The sequence below is a fragment of the Mirounga leonina genome, unplaced genomic scaffold, assembly GCF_011800145.1.
Source record: "Mirounga leonina isolate KUSES-001 unplaced genomic scaffold, KU_Mleo_1.0 Mir_201, whole genome shotgun sequence".
Lineage (NCBI taxonomy): Eukaryota > Metazoa > Chordata > Mammalia > Carnivora > Phocidae > Mirounga > Mirounga leonina.
Window position 1 is genome coordinate 4,163,822 of NW_023270504.1, and position 17,617 is coordinate 4,181,438.

Below are 17,617 nucleotides of genomic sequence, written 5' to 3' on the forward strand. Positions count from 1 at the left end.
TCGGCTCAGGTCATGATCCCAGGGTCCTGGAATCGAGCCCCCGCATCGGGCTCCCTGCTCCGCGGGAAGCCTGCTTCTCCATCTCCCACTTCCCCTGCTTGTGTTCCCTCTCTCACTGTCTCTCTCTCTGTCAAATAAATAAAATCTTTAAAAAAAAAAAAAAGTCTTCATAACACAAGTTAATCCTGTTTTCATTCTGTGATAATCAAAGCCCCAACTTGGGCCCATCTAAGCAGTCATAGGGAGGGTATGAGAGACTCATGGGAGCATGAAGACAGGCCAGTAGTGTGGTGCTGGAATATGCACCTTCCCGTACCCTTTCAGATCATCAGTGATTGTATGAGCATAACAAGCTTTAAAATTTCCCAGATGTAGCATTTTCTCTTTTATAGAAGAAGGATAGAAAAGGATAGCAGGAAGGCATTAATGAAGAACACAGTACAAAATGTAAGTGGTGGGAGGTTGGTTGCCTAACATTTAGATTAGCAAGTTAGTGAATTTTTTTCTTCCATTTTTAAAGATACTGAATCATCCATTTGAATTACAGTGACCTACTTTCTCCCCCTAACCCTTTCAACACATTCTGCTTTCCTAGAGCCTATAGATACGTATATAATGGTGTGGATTTAAAGAAAACTGTAGGCAGCAGTACTGTCTTCAGGAAGATTTGACTTCATCTCTTACTTTATTTAAAGGAAACTACTGATGTTGGAGATGAGGAAAATGGGAGGCAAAAAATCTTTTAAGCCACCAGGCTGTTTGATGATGCTTATCGGGGAACAGGTGTCAGGAAGTCGCCTAACTTCTTGGGCCTCAATTTCCTCATCTGCAGAATTAAAGAGTTGGATTCAGAGGTCACGTCAGGCTTGAGAGGAAGCACTGTTGATTCTCTGTTTTTAAATGGGGGAAATCTTGAGTTTTGATTGAGCTAAATATAGAAATTTGTACTTTATGTGCTTTAGCACCTGACATAAAGAGCAGGGATCAAAAGAGAAAAATAAAAACCCAACTCTTTGCTCTTCTGTTTTCATCTTACATTGCCACACAGGATCAAAGGGTAGTGTGAATTGTCTCCTTGCTGACCTGGGTGGTAGGGCTGTGGGAGAGATGGGGAAACTTGAAGTGAAACTTCTGTTGGTTGACTTCCACCCTGTGCCCTCTGTCCAGCCACTGATGTAGTCAGATTCAGTTTTATGTGATCGGCTATACCTTTGGCCTCCACCCTTCCACAGTCCATGAGCACAATCTTCCTTTACACTGACAACCTCGTTCTGATTAAGAGGGTATGAACAGGAAAAGTAAAATATTTTGGAGTCTACTATAATCACGTACCTGAGGGATAATGAGAATTGCATGCATGTACTTGGCCCCTTGAATTGTTCATAATTATTTGGAAAATATTTAAAAGTCTTTTTATTCAATATAAATTCAAAATCTATAGTGTAAGCAAACTCAAAAAAATTTTTCCTCTGATTTCTATTTCCTCTTTTTTTTTTTTCAACTCAAAAATATCTCCTGAATCAGCTCTTAATTATTCAAGGGGTAATCATTTGTAATTGTCTGAGCACTTGCCTCTACCACTCTCTGCCTCCTGCTGTTTGTCTAATAACTTCTGAAATGGTTTTGCCAAGAGGTTGAAGCTAATTTTGGATAAAGTGAAAATTTGTGGATATTCTGTGAATTGGATTGTTCTTTGCCAATTCCATCCCATTTGTGGGGACTATAGCTGCTAAAATTTAGCAGTTATTATTAATTCTAAATTACAAATGGTCATAGAAGTGGAATGGCATAGCAAGTTCCGACTGGATTCATCCAGTGCTCATTTTACCCAGTACCTTCTGTTTGTAAGGTACTCATTTAGGAATGCTGAAGAGATGTCATATATTTACAGAATCGTGTCCAGGTGATAACAAATTGCTAAGACCCAGAGAAAATTATCCATTTTTATTAAATATGGTATAGAATACTAGGGAAAAAATGCTGGAAAAAGAAATTTATTTTTATTTTTATTATTTTTTTAAAGATTTTATTTGAGAGAGAGAGAACACAAGCAGTGGGGAGGAGTAGAGAGAGAAGCAGAGTCCTGCTGAGCAGGGAGCCTGATGTGGGACTTGATCCCAGCACCCTGGGATCATGACCTGAGCTGAAGGCAGACGCTTAACTGACTGAGCCACCCAGGCACCCAAGAAATTTATTTTTAAAGAATAAAAATGCTTAACCTTCAGAAAGTTAACATAAAAGGCATTGTAAGGTCTTAAAAGTTCTTGTCACACGAAAATAATTGTGATTATGTGTGGTGATGGATGTTAACTAAGACTTACTGTGGTGATCATTTCATAATTTTTATTGAATCACACACCTGAAACAAAATGTTATGTGTCAGTTATATCTCAGTTTAAAAAGAGGCAGTGTGTAATCTATGAGTTTGTTTATAATAGTTGGCAAGAATATTTTAGAATATAAAAATGTTATTTTAAAACCTTTGTATTCTTTTTCTTTCAGGCTAATTTGTGTTTTGTGGATATTGACAACCATTTTATTGAACTGCCTGAAGAATTTCCACAGTTCCCCAATAAGGTGGATTTTATCCAGGAACTCTCTGAAGTGCTTCTTCAATTTGAGATCCCTCCTGAGGGCAGCCTCCATTGCAGTGAGAGTGCCACAAAACTGAAGAATCTGGTTCTGAAGGACTTGGTTAACGACAAGAAGAATGGCAACGTCTCCAGTAACAACATCAGCATGTACGAGTTACTGAAGGGCAATGAAACCATAGCCCGCCTCCAAGCTCTGGCCAAGCGGACCGGTGTGACCGTGGAAAAAATGGATCTCTCTGCCACACTGAGTGAAAAAGAAAAGGATTTAAAACTGCAGTGTGAAGAGGCAGAACTAAGGGACTACCAGCTCAACGTGCAGCTTCGTGAGGTCTTTGCTAACCGCTTTACACAGATGTTTGCAGATTATGAAGCGTTTGTGATTCAGACTGCCCAGGACATGGAATCCTGGCTGACCAACCGAGAACAGATGCAGAACTTTGACAAAGTAAAAAAAAACACTTCGTTTCCCTTTTTTTATGGCTCTTAGTGGGCTGTCTTACTGATTTTGCTAACTTTTTTAACTACAGATTTTTCCTCTCTCCCTTCCCATTAAGAACTTATTCTTATATTTTGTCTTCATCCTATGATGACATCTCAACTTATCCGTGTAAAGATAGCACTTTAGTTTCAGAAGACAAAGTTTTACCTCATCTTAGGATCAAAAGAGAGAAAAAGTGAATGAATTAGGTTTCATGACTGTAAGTCTAAGGTTCTGTTCCAAAGTTTATGGGAAAGGAAGACAGAAAATGACACTGGCTTTCAATTGTCCTGCTGAAGTTGAAGCTTCTTTCTAAGGTTTACTATAGAGTATTCTTCTGGCAGATTTTCTGGACATATCCACCAGTCTTTTTGCTTGTTTTTGTTTTCCAGACAAAAGCACTTAGAGGTGTGCATTAACTCTTTCAGGTCACTAGAGTGTAGTTCAGTCCCCTGCCTCTCTGATTGCCAAGGCATCATGTTGCTATTAGAATGCATTATGGTTTTTTGCTAAATGGTAGCTTTGTGTCATGAAAGACCTCTAAAAAGGCCTAATGTATTCTAAGAGGCTAATCTACAATTGTGGAGTCTCTGACAAGTAAATATTAATAAACATTTTTTTGTAAAGGTTGGTAGTATCAAAGATTATTTTCTGATTTCATCAGACATTTTTTCACTTGAAGTTTATAAACTACATTCAGCAGAAGTTCTGATGCATTTTATGTTTGAGAAAACTTCTTTAATAAATTAAGAAGGCTTCACTTCTCCAAATGTATTCCTACTTTTAGGTTCCTTTCTTACTAAGCTTAACCGTTTTTTTTTTCCTATCCTACTCGGAACTAATCTGTGTACATTCATGATTTATCCTTGGGGCAATTCAAATTTTTATCTAAATCAAGCACTGGTACTTTCTTCCTTCTTAATCTTTACGTAATTTCAAACTATAAATGGAATTCTTTTTATATAACCACTAGAGAAATGAAAGTTTCATTTGGATTCCAGAAGGCTTGTAATTATTTCATTTTTCACTAGGAAAATGTACAGGACTATCACATGCTAGTCCTCCAAGCCAAGTCTTTGCTAACCTAAGTGTTGTAGTCCACGAGGGTGTGAATATCAAAAGCCAGATATCTGGCCCATTTAGAGGGAGAGGAGAAGCTGTTTGCTCTAGAAAAAGTAAAATTGATATTTATCTGTAAAATATCTTTTGAAGAGGATAGAGACTACTATGAACCTTTCACTGGCTATTTGGATTTATGTGAACACATCTGAACCCTGGTGGCACTTAAATTGAATAAGTGGGTTTCTATAAGGAACTTTTTTAAAGGCTTCCTAAATTTTAGAATGAAAAATAAATATGCTAGGAAGAAGCCAGTGAGTATTAAGGAGACTAATCTTATGTCAGAACTTACCCTTCCATCTTCCACCTTCTAGCTTCTGACACACTGCACCTACTCAAAAGAGTGAAAAGCAAAACCAACCCAGGAGCTGAAATAATAATTGACTCCCAAATTTCAGCTAGTATCAAACTGTGACTAGAATTCCTGTAAACACATGGACCTGAAGAACCACAGAAAAAAAAACACTTTGAATTAGGAACTGATCACAATTTACTGAACCATTCCATGCACCAGACAAACTGGTAACAGGAACATGCAGCTGGTTGTACATGTTTTCTAAAGGCCCAGCTTGCTTTGGATGGTTTTTCAGGCAATACTTTTTTTAGTTGTTAAGGCCCAGACTTTTTTTTTTTTTTTTTTTTTTAAGATTTTATTTATTTGAGAGAGAGAATGCACATGGAGGGGGGTGGGTCAGAGGGAGAAGCAGAGTCCCCGCTGAGCAGGGAGCCCGATGCGGGACTCGATCCCAGGACTCCAGGATCATGACCCGAGCCGAAGGCAGTCGCCCAACCAACTGAGCCACCCAGGCGCCCCAAGGCCCAGACTCTTTAATCAACACAGGTTTGGAAGGAGTTTGATCTTGAATTAGCACTCATCCACCAGTTTCAAACAGTGTTGGGGCCTAGAAAAACATCCACTTGACAAACAAGATTTCACCCATAAGCACAAATTCCATGTTTTTTTAAGGTTATTACTTATGTATATATCTCAGTCATACTCATTGATCATGTAAGTGCCTTATGACTCAGCAGTATACTGCATAGGCTAGGAATAGAAAGCAGAAAAAAAAATCACAGCTCACTGGGAAAGGCTGAAAAATTATTGGTAAGAGGATGATTGACGATAACTTGATCCACCCTCTTTCATTAGTAATGCCCTCTTTTCTACCTAATGATTAGTGAGTACCAGAATGTAAATCAATTTTGAAAGGTGGGATCAGTGCTAAAGGCCTAAGCGTTACATGATTTTTAAAAAACGACCTCACCAACAAATTTTCAGATTTATCACATAGTAGTAAGATAGTCTTCTTGCACTAATAATTTCTAATTATCTCATTACAGGCTTCCTTTCTCTCCGACCAGCCTGAGCCTTACCTGCCATTTCTTTCACGCTTCATTGAAACACAGATGTTTGCCACCTTTATTGATAATAAAATTATGTCTCAGTGGGAAGAGAAGGATTCTTTGCTTCGGGTCTTTGACTCTCGGATTGAGAAGATGAGACTGTATAATGTAAGGGCACCCACCTTGAGGACATCTATTTATCAGAAATGCAGCACTTTAAAAGAAGCAGGTACCTTTGTCATGCCTTTTAAAATTAAAATCCATGATCGTTTCTTTTTACACAATGTTGGCCTTATAAACCGAAAATTAATTTTCAGTTTTAGACTTCATGGTTAATCCTTTATACTATATCAGGTGCTTTCTGTAGTTTTGTTTCCTTCTGTTTCTGTGAGTTAATGTCCATTCCATTCCTACTTGACATTCCTCTGCCCTTAGAAGAGGAAAAAACAGGGGCGCCTGGATGGCTTAGTTAGTTAAGCATCCAACTCTTGATTTCAGCTCAGGTCATGATATCAGGTTCTTGAGATAGAGCCCCGCATCCAGCTCCATGCTGGGCATGGAGCCTGCTTAAGATTCTTTCTCTCTCCCTCTCCCTCTGCCCTTCCCCCCTCCAAAAAAAAAGAAGAAAGAAAGAAGGGGGGAAAAAACAGTAACAAATTGAATGGAATATAACCATAAGGTTGCTGTCAATTTTGTCTTATTCTCTTTTATTGCCTTAATTGAAAAAAATGTAAATTTTTCTTGCTGCTTATGTTGCTTTTTACTTCTCACTTTTCTCTTCATTAAAGGAAAGGTAAGTATGAATTTAATAAATCTGAGATGCTGCCTAATTTACATAACTGTAACAGTATATTTACTTTTTAGTGGGCCATTAATTTTTAATAGTTTGACTTACTGAAATTAAATCTCTGGATTCCTGTATTCAAATTAGAGTTTTTCCAACTTGGACACAGTTTTTCCCTTAGAGAATCATGAGTCTTGGCCATTCTTGTCTGGCAGTAATATAGTCCATTAAATAAATAATCATATTAATAGCCAATATTTACTGAGTACTTATCTATGTGCCAAACATCATACCACATGTTTTACATGCATTTTGCCTTTGATCTTAACAATGAGGGAGTGTAAGCACATTTACTTTTGTTTTATTAGTGTCCTCATTTTACAGTTGAGAAAGCTGAGAGGTTAAGTAACTTGCTTATGATTGCATAGCTAGTGATTGATGGAGCATGATTTGAACTCAGATTTGACTAATTCTAGTACCTGAAGCCTTAATACCACATTAGATGTTTATTTAGTAAAGAAACCTGTGAAGTGGGATGCGTGGGTGGCTCAGTTAAGTGTCTGCCTTCAGCTCAGATTATGATCCCAGGTCCTGGGATAGAGCCCTGCGTTGGGCTCCCTGCTCAGCGGGGTGCCTGCCTCTCCCTCTGCCTGCCGCTCCCCGCTCTGCCTGCCGCTCCCCCTGCTTGTGCTCTCTCTCTCGCTCGCTGACAAATAAATAAATACTTTATTTATTACAGTTACCAATCCACACAATTTTATACGTTTATACCTTGTTCCTAACACTTTCTTTGCCAAATAAACTGATACCCATCACTTGAGTGTCCCTTTTTTTTCATTTTTTTCCCCCTTCCAATATAGAAGCTATTTGAGCAAGTTTTTCTCTGGAGCAAAAAGAGGCAGGAAAGAGTTTCTTGCTCTGTTTCTATGCTTGCCTTTCTCACTTTATTTAAATAGATCAAAGTCACAGAAGTGGTGATGCTGTAGTTGTAGCATATTTAAGGAAAGAAATATGTAAATGATGTCTTTATATAGTCTTAAGAGAGGTCTCTTTGATAACTCGCTGAAACATCATTCTGTTGTATTCCCACTTATTGAGGGTAGATCCTTGGGGCCCCTTCAGGAAGTGGCAGTTACCTCTGTGTTTCTGGAAATTGAGGGAATGGAATGAAGGAAATTGTCTGTGCCTATTCAGAGAACAGTATGACTTTCAGTGCTTTAATAGCCATGTGAAAAATATAATGCCTTGTTGAGAAAATTTCATTCCTCCCTTCCTGACAGAATTTTTTTAATGGAGCTAAGCAGTGATTCCTTTATTTGTGTGCTTCCAGAAAATCTTTTCAATTAAAATAGATTTTCTGTCAGCCTCTCAAAAAGTTTGACATTCCCACTGTCATCACAGAAATTATATAATTCTCTTGAAAATATACCATTATATTTTTAACATATGAATATGAGATTGGGCTAAAGCAGTAGTCTCCAAGGAACCTAACTTATCAAAGACTTCTTTTTTTAAGTAAAAGGAGGCAGCTGGCTGTGACTGCCGTCTATCCCCCATAAATGGTGCAGTTATTTCTTTCATCAAGTAAAATTATCCTCCACCCCAACAAAAACTACAGAGATTGGCATTTTGTTGTTTTGTATGGATTTTTATTGTGTTGGGTTTTTGTCCTTTGTTTTTTTGTTTTTATTTTTGTTTTGCCTCTAACTAAAAAGAATTTTGATTTGCAGGTGAACTCTTTAGGCAGAGGCTATCTGCTGTTGATATTGTGGCACCAGAACCTTATGATTTCTGTGCAGAAAGACAAGTTGATAGTAATGCAGAGTTTTTCTTTTTTTCTTACCAATCACAGAAAATGAGTATTGGCACAAACCCTTGAAAATCTAACGGGCCCTTGACCTCTCAAAGCAGGCATTTAATAAATTTCTGAATGTTCAGTATTCAGTGGTGGTATAATTACTGAAAAGTAACATTGCATTATGCTCCCTATGGCAATCTTCAGTATAAACCCCAGAGTAATTCATTGTGAATCAAGCTTTTTGTTTTTAAAAAGCTTCCTGACTGAAGGAGAATAACTCAGTATCAGATGGATTTCTCTGTCATTTTAAATCCAGCGGAAAAACTGAAGCTGCTTTTTTTTCCCTTGAGAACAGAAGCATTCATTGGCAGAGATGGAATTTTGTAGTATTTCATGGAACATAAAATTGGCAGGGACTTCAGAGAATTCCATGCCATGAATCTAAGCTTTATTTTGCCTGAACCATCTGTTAATTAAGTGTTTTATAAATATTAGGAAGCACAGAGAGTATAGATAGGGTTGTGGAGAGCCAGAGGGCATCATTGGAAATTAAATACCATTTCATGTTAAAACATGGCATTCTTTTCACCCAACATAGACCATATGGACTATGTTTTAAGAGAAGTTACAAGTTACAGATTAAAAATAAAGTGAAATTCAAGAAGTTTTGGGTAAGGGGGCGCCTGGGTGGCTCAGTCATTAAGCGTCTGCCTTCAGCTCAGGTCATGATCCCAGGGTCCTGGAATCAAGCCCCACATCGGGCTCCCTGCTCAGCGGGAAGCCTGCTTCTCCCTCTCCCACTCTCACTGCTTGTGTTCCCTCTCTCGCTGTGTCTCTCTCTGTCAAATAAATAAAGAAAATCTTAAAAAAAAAAAAAAGGCTTTAAAAAAAAAAGTTTTGGGTAAGTTCATATGAATTATAAAGGCTTAGGTGAAGCATTAATCTCACACAAGATGGTATTAAGCATATTCTTTTGACAGGTGTGGACTATGTCTGGGACAGACCCCTCCCCACTCAAAAAGAAAGTTTTTAAGACTATGTATGGGGAATAACCAGCAATACTCAATCTGCTGATATTGAAGTAGGCAAAATAAACTGGTTCCATGAAATACTTATAAAAATACCTTTTTACTTCTCTTAAATCCAAAGATTAACAGCTCCCAGAGTGCTTTCTGTTTATGACACCACCACAATTACTGCTTGTTCTCCCATTTTAGTATTCTGTAGGCAAAGAATTAAAGACCTAGTCTTGCTTCACAAATATATTTTCTCTTGAAAATTCAGTTCATAAAAACATTTAAGATCAGATTTTTCTACCAGAGAAATAGTTCATTATTTCTTGGGTCTTGGAGATACCCTCCTAACTTTAAGTGGTTTTAAATAGAAATGTTAGCAATTCCTATCTTTTAACTTTGGCTATTTTATTCTTCAAAAGGTCAGTTTCTTATCCTCTGGACATTTTCTAAATGCCTGCTTATTTTATTGTTCTCTGCATTACCCCTCTTGATCTAATAAACACTCCTGAATGACTCCTACTAATGAGAATGTGACTGTTGCTAAAAGTGAAGTAATAAACTTTACACCATTTCTTGTTTTTACAAATGGAGAACTATGGATATTTAATGGGTCTTTGTACAAAGAAATAAAGTAATGTAAGGCTACTGTGCTTGCTTTTCCTTCCCCGTCTCGCAGTTCAAGGTCAATATTTTATTTGCCATCGTTTTCTTAAATGTTGTACTTAGAACCATATTTTCATTAAGAAAATATTTTTCTTATATATTTAATATTGAAATATTGAAGTATTAAAATGCTGAATATCCCACTTAAGGGAAACTTGTTTCAGTACTAAAGATTTTTCAACCCTGCTGCCCTGCTTTTGACAGAGGCAGAACATACCATGAAAATTAGTCATCTAGTATTCACTTAAAATTAACCTTTTTATACTTACATTACACTGATTTCTCAAGAGCTTTTATAAAAATCTATTTTAGAGTGTCAGAAAGATTGAGTTCCCTGGTGCATGACTGGAGGAAGCATTGTTTTAAGGTTTAGCCAATGAAATGCCTCTAATTTGTTATAAATTTAATTTATAGCCCAATCAATTGAGCAGCGACTGATGAAAATGGATCACACGGCAATCCACCCACATCTGCTTGATATGAAAATTGGTCAAGGCAAATATGAGCAAGGGTTCTTTCCAAAGTTACAGTCTGATGTCTTGGCAACAGGACCAGCTAATAACAAGTAAGCAAGCACGTTCTTCACTTGAGCTTGAGCAGTGGGTTGAAGGGGTAAGTGAAGAGTGCAGTGCTGTGTGGCTCTCATGGGGCATTGTGATCATTAAATATCTTACGATCTGATTACTTTCTTCAAAGGCCAAATCAGTCCATTTGGAATATGGATTGGCATTCTGTGAGTATTTGACTTTTAATTCCATCGTGTAAAAAATCCAAAGACAGAGATTTTTTTCCTTTTTAAAGTAATGTACACTTGGGAATACTTTCACTTTAAGTGACTATTTAAATATGATGCTAATACTGTCTAATGGAATTAGAAAAATTATACTTTCATTGTCTGTATTCGTTTCCTAGGACTGCTATACAAAGTACTACAAATTTGATGGCTTTTAAAACAACAGAAATTTATTCTTTCACAATTCTGGAAGCTGGAAGTCTAAAACCGAGTTACTGGCAGGGCCATTCTACCTCTAGGATCTCTAAGGAAGGAGCCTTCTTTGCTTCTTCAACTTCTGCTGGCCTCAGGCATTCCTTGACTTCTAACAGTGCTGACTCCAGTCTCTGTCTCTGTCTTCATTTCCCTCTGTGTCTGAGTCCAAATTTCCTTCTTCTTATGAGGACACCAGTCCTATTGGATTAGGGCTCACCCTAACGACCTCATCTTAACTGGATTACATCTGCAAAGACGCTATTACCAAATAAGATCACGTTCATAGGTATTGAGTTTAAGACTTCAACATAATGGGGAGCTGAGGGGGGGGACACAGTTCTACCGATAACACCACCTTTGTACTTTTTAAGTATCAAGTTCAAAAATTACAAAACAATCAAAAAGATAAACCCTATCATTCTTTATGGCAGATGATTCCATTCAGAAAATACCTGAATATGATTAGAATTGAAAAGAGTTCTTTGGGTTTAAGGGATTTTGAGGGAATACAAGTGTTTTATTAACAAGTGAATAAAGGAGGGTTTTACAAGAAAGGACACAAAGGAAAGTATTAAAGGGAAATACAGTAAGTTGCAAAGAAAGCTTGGAATCGGAAATCAATAATTCTGGGATTTAGTTCATTCTTAACCGCTAACCAGGAACCTTGGACAAGTTGGAATCATTTGCCCCTTTCTCACCTGAAAATACTCCTTTAACATTCTACAACACGTATCACCTTATTATAAAAGTGGCCCAGAGGAGGAAAGGAAAAAACCAGTCTGTGGCAAAGAAATGGGATAGAAGACTGCGGTAAAGACTGGGTACACAATATGGAAGTGGCATTGAGGTACCTGAATTTTCAAAAGGTAAGTAGAGAATCAGTGAGGGGAATAAAAAAGAGGTAGAATGATGTCTTTTGACCTAAATGGCCCAAACTAAATAATGGGAAGGTTCTCAAAAGATGGTTTAAATGATGTTTCTATTTTTTTAAATGAACTGCTAAATTTACATGTTGCAAATTTTTGGTACTTGCCTCTTTATTTCCTAAAATGTTTGTCATGATTCTGTTGGTTAGGAAAAAGGAAAACATGGTAAATTGTATAATATGTGATGGTAACAGTTGGTTTAATTTGGTAAACACTGTTCTAAGCTAGGTACTGTGGTATTTGGAATTTCTTGGGGTGCATGTATATGTGGTAATATTTGTGTATTCTTGTGTTTGTACTGCTAATACCCTATTTTTAATACCCTGAAAAGAATGAACCCCTTACCATTTTCCTAGCTGAAGGTGTTCCTTTAAATGTTCCTTTAAATGTGTTAGAATAATTGATTCATTTAGTTCCAAATGTGAGAAAGCTATAGTGATAGCAAACACATCAAAAGGGAAAAAGTGGTGTGTATGGATTAGGATTAAGGAAAACAGTTATAGTACCATTTACATTGCTGCTGCTTTTCCTTTCAGAGTCTAGTATTTATCATCATAAATATATACCCCTTAACAGAGCTCAGTCAGAAAACTTAGAAATGCTCATCAGTGCATTGAAGTAATTATTCTTTCCTTTTTTCTGCTTCCAAATATACCTTTCCTGCCAGTGGAGCCTTCTCCACGCCAAGAGGGGGGTGGTTATGGAGTTGATCTGCTGATAATAATAGCTAATATTAAGCTGATTCTACACTGCCTTCTCTGCTGACTGCACTGAATACATTTTAGCTCCTTTTTACAAGCATATCCCTATATATAAAACCTATATTGTTTTACCCATTTTATGAATGAGGTTCAGAGAGATTCAACAACTTGCTCCAAGATCACATAGCTAGGAAGTGGTGCAACTAAGATTCAAATCTAGCTCTGCTGATTTGGGGGCTCAAGCCCTTAACTGTTAAACCACATATACATACTATCTGGCTCAGTTACTTCAAGAATTTTGGATTTGGAAACTGTGCTTTGGTAGCCCCCAGGAAATTTTGAATAGCCTAAAATATTGAACATAAATGTGTACTATGAGAAAGAGGTAAGTACCAAAAATTTTGTAATACATAGTTTCACAAATCATCTGAAAGAAACATCATACTTCTAAGCCACCTTAATATAACTTATTTAGTTTGGGCCATTTAGGTCAAAAGGCGTAATTCTAATTCTTTTTTATTCCCTTCATTGATTCTCTAGTTGTCTTCTGAAAATTCAGGTGGCTCAATGCCACTTCCATTTTGTGTACCCAATGTAACAAGATCATCCACAATGAAAGAGCCCTCAGATACCTCACTTCTGCCTTAAACTGGACTCTGTTAAAAGAGTTGGCCCCAAAGAAGATAGAATAATACTCTGAGGAGCAAGATAGATTTGTAGGCACCATCTTCCCAAGTAAAGAACTACATGAAGCAATGGTTGAAGTCAAATAGCCTAACCCTGAAGACAGTGGCATTATTATGTGTTGGTAGGAGTCTTGAGCTTGGGTTACTGGCAAAGTTAGTGGAACTCAGGTCTCCTTACTCCAGGTACCATGTTCATAATGTCTCATTCATAAAGCGTGGAGGTCTGGAAAATTTTCATTCCAGTATCCATTTACATATTTGGAAAAGGAGTGCTATGCAGTAAAGTAAAAGAATTATGTCAGTGGAGCATGCGACTCTTGAAGAGATGTTAAACATTATGGGGGTTCAAACTTTCCAGATGATTGTACTAGATATAATGTTCTATTTTTCAGAAATGAATGAGAATTTTCCATCAGAATAGACTAGTCATCAGTTTACTTATTTTTCCTATGTTTGTAAAGTATCCTAATTGTTTGAATTATTTCATACTAGTACTGTTAATTTAAGTAGTTTTTATTTCCTTTTTAATAGCATTAGTTTACTCATTCATTCATTTGGCAAATATTTATGGAACCCCGACTGTATGTGAGGCAATGTCCTATTCACTGGGAGTTTAGCAATGAACAAAACAACAAAAGGAGGAGGGGGAGGAAACAAAGAAACTTAATATGTAAGATAAGTAACCTATCAGTGATAAGATTTGTGAAGAAAAATAAAGCAGAAAAGGGAAGTAAGGAGAGCATTAAGAAGGGAAGATTTCAACTTTAAATTTTCCTGCCTTGTTTTCTTGCTTTTAATCTTGTATATAACCCCAAGGTCTCTCATTTCCAGACTGAGCCCCAAGTATTACATTTTCAGGTAGATTTTAGTCTGAAAGAAAGATCCAAGAACTCATTGCAGGATAAGGAGATATATAACCATGCCTCTGCAGATGGCTGATCAACTATTAGAATTTCATATGCTGCTTACAAAGCAAAAGCAAATAAGCAGTCATTAGGATTTTAGCAAATGTGATCATCTTTGATAAAAGATATGCTTAGTAAATGAGATTTAGTAATAAAAAGAAAAAAGTAATTCCTTAACAAGACTAGGAGTGTGTCGACTTCATAGTAATTTTCTTAAGCAGATGATCATATCCCTGTTTGGAAAATAAAATAGGGCATTTTGTCTCACAGCAATGTATAGTGAGATGCTAGGTATATCATGTAATTATATCATGTATATATATCATGTATATAATTACATATATCATGTAATTTATCCTTTTCTTTACCTAAAGCCTTTTCCACTTTTGCCTGCAAAGGGAATTATTCTGCCGTTTGTATTCTCCTTTTCTTTTTTCATTATATAATAAGTTCATTAGGGCGCCTGGGTGGCTCAGTCGTTAAGCGTCTGCCTTCAGCTCAGGTCATGATCCCAGGGTCCTGGGATCGAGTCCCACATCGGGCTCCCTGCTTGGCAGGAAGCCTGCTTCTCCCTCTCCCACTCCCCCTGCTTGTGTTCCTGCTCTCGCTATCTGTCTCTCTGTCAAATAAATAAAATTGTTAAAAAAAAAAAAAGTTCATTAGCTGGTATTTATAGTCTTATTTCCTATCTTTACTATTTATTTGAACTACCCTGTCCAGTAACCCTAATTTACTGTCTCTCACTGACCTTTTTTGCTACAGAGCTATTTCTAAGGCCTGTACATTTTGTTTGTTACTTATATTTCCCTGTTGTTTATTATATAAATTTAACAGCTGGTGTTTATATTCTGCTTCAAAGTCATTAAAGAAAAACAATATCCATGACACTGTTGAAGATGGTAAGACAGACTTTATTCAAGGGGGGCCATGTAGGGACCATTGCAATGGGAGAAAGATTGAACTTTATTCCATATACAGTGTGGATAAACAGGAATTTATAATCAAGTAGCAGAGTGGAGAGAAAATTACTAAGAGGAAACATCAGAGGTAAGGGGGAGGATTTTGACTAAACCAGCCTAATAAGATCTTGCTGAAGGTAGGGCTGGGTGATCAGACATCATCTGGAGGGTGATGGATGATGTAGAAGCTGATCAGATATGGAGAATGATCATATGCCGAGGATGGTGGGGCTGGGGGATTCCAGCTGAACTGACTTAACAAGGTTCTTGTTAAAACTGGATTTTATAAGGAAGTGCACAGATGGACCTAGGAGAAGGTTCAGGAGCCTAACTAAAGTTGGATCAAGGAAAGAATCTTTGTCCGTGTCTTAACATGCTTTTTTCTGGATCTCCTTTCTCAGTCACCCTAGTTCTCTTTGTATCCTTTTTACAGTCTTACTTTGATCCTTTGCTATTGGGGCAGTTCCAAGGATTCTACTTCAAAGATCTATCACTAGGATTTTGCACTTTTTGTCCCAATATAAACGTATTTTTCTTAACTATTTAAGAGGGACTATCTTGCTATCATTTTTATCATAATTATTCAGTGTTCCTCTAAATGGCAGACTGAAATGAGATGATTGAGAAACTTGAAACCAAAGGCATGCATAGATTATTTTAAAGGCAATAAAAGAAGCCACATTCTCATTTTAAGCTTTTTGTAAATTGCATACTTCATTAAATAAAAAATTAAAAATAATTAACTGGCAGTAATACAATATGACTTTTCCTGAATGGCAAAAGCATAAATTCATTTTTTAAATTGTATATAGCTCTGTGCTGGCAAGGATATATTCAAGAGAAGATATTCTTAGAAAAGTGTGGTGAATACATAGCCATGTGGATAATAAGTCAAGATCTGAGGAAGAAAATTTTTTTTAAAGATTTTATTTATTTATTTGACAGAGAGAGACATAGCGAGAGAGGGAGCACAAGCAGGGGGAATGGGAGAAGGAGAAGCAGGCTTCCCGCTGAACAGGGAGCCTGATGCGGGGCTCAATCCCAGGACCCTGAGATCATGACCTGAGCCGAAGGCAGACGCCTAACGAGTGAGCCACCCACGCACCCAAGATCTGAAAAATTTTTTTAAATAGTTTGATATAAAATAATATATGCTCATTAGAAAATTCAGAATATTTGAAAGTGATAGGGTAAATTTTAAAACACACATAATGCCATTACCATGAGATGTTAACATTTGCTGTTAGGCTCTTCCATTGCATGGATCCTGGTGTGCATGTCCACACCTTTAAAGTTTAAACAAAATTAGTGGGGCACCTGGGTGGCTCAGTCGTTAAGCATCTGCCTTCGGCTCAGGTCATGATCCCAGGGTCCTGGGACCGAGCCCCGCATCGGGCTCCCTGCTCTGTGGAAGCCTGCTTCTCTCTCTCCCACTCCCCCTGCTTGTGTTCTTGCTCTTGCTATCTCTGTCAAATAAATAAAATCTTTAAAAATAAAATAAAATCAGGGGCGCCTGGGTGGCTCATTCGTTAAGCGTCTGCCTTCGGCTCAGATCATGATCCCAGGGTCCTGGGATCAAGCCCCGCATCAGGCTCCCTGCTCCGCGTGAAGCCTGCTTCTCTCTCTCCCACTCCCCCTGCTTGTGTTCCCTCTCTCGCTGTGTCTCTCTCTGTCAAATAAATAAATAAAATCTTTAAAAAATAAAAAAATTAAAAAAATTAAAAATAAATAAAATCAGTATATTATTTATACAGTGTTTTATCTTGTTTTTTCACTCACTATTATACCATGAACATTCTCCCATTTTAATATTCCTAGCAACTTGATGGGTTTTTTTTTAATGACTGTATGATATTTCATTATGTAGCATCCCCTACTTTTGAACATTTAGGTTGTTTTGAGCACATTTACTTGATTCTGAGTAACTGTTGGTTGTAAGATCTGCTATTAACTCAAAAGCTTTTTGGAAATATTATACATTAAACATGCATATGGAATAGAGACACATCCTAATATCAGGAACATTTAGAAGCCAAAATGTGAGTCTTCAAATAAAGGAAACAGAATTTGTTATTACATACATGCTGTGAGGGATGTCTATAAACCAAAATGTTGGACTGTATCTCTGATTATTTATTTGGAGTATATTTATAGAAGGGCCAGGTGATGTACAGACTGCCAGTAAAACAGCTGACAGGGGCACCTGGGTGGTGCAGTCAGTTAAGCATCTGACTCTTGGTTTCAGCTCAGGTCTTGGTCTCAGGGTCATGCGATTGAGCCCCGCACTGGACTCTGTGCTCAGCTAGGAGTCTACTTGAGATTCTCTCTCTCTCCCCCTCTGCCCCTCCCACTCATGCTCTCTCCCTATCTCTCTCTCTCTCTCAAATAAAGAAATCTTAAAAAGCAAACAGCTGACAGACATGATACCAGCCCTTCAAGGGTTTATTATAGTAGAGAGAATTTTGTAGAAAATAGAGATAAGTGCTTATAATAGACCGTGATGGGTAATAAAATTGGGGAGTGGAAGAGGGGTAGACAGTTAGATTTGGAGGAATCAAAGAACACTTTCGGTGTGGCATTGAAGCTGTCTGAAAGAAGAAAAGAAGTCAGGAGGAAACGTCATAGACAAAGGCACAAAGGTGACAGAACTTGACCC

At 37.4% G+C, this 17,617-nt stretch overlaps 1 protein-coding gene across 5 annotated transcripts in view; it reads left to right on the forward strand.

The window, feature by feature from the left end:
* Positions 1-17,617, forward strand: part of DENND5B (DENN domain containing 5B) — a 191,558-nt gene that overhangs the window by 118,913 nt on the left and 55,028 nt on the right. For all 5 annotated transcript variants that reach the window (XM_035027958.1, XM_035027959.1, XM_035027961.1 and 2 more), the window contains 3 exons: positions 2,503-3,039; positions 5,533-5,764; positions 10,211-10,361. In XM_035027958.1, coding sequence (XP_034883849.1) covers positions 2,503-3,039; positions 5,533-5,764; positions 10,211-10,361 — 920 coding nt within the window. The remainder of the gene's footprint in view (positions 1-2,502; positions 3,040-5,532; positions 5,765-10,210; positions 10,362-17,617) is intronic.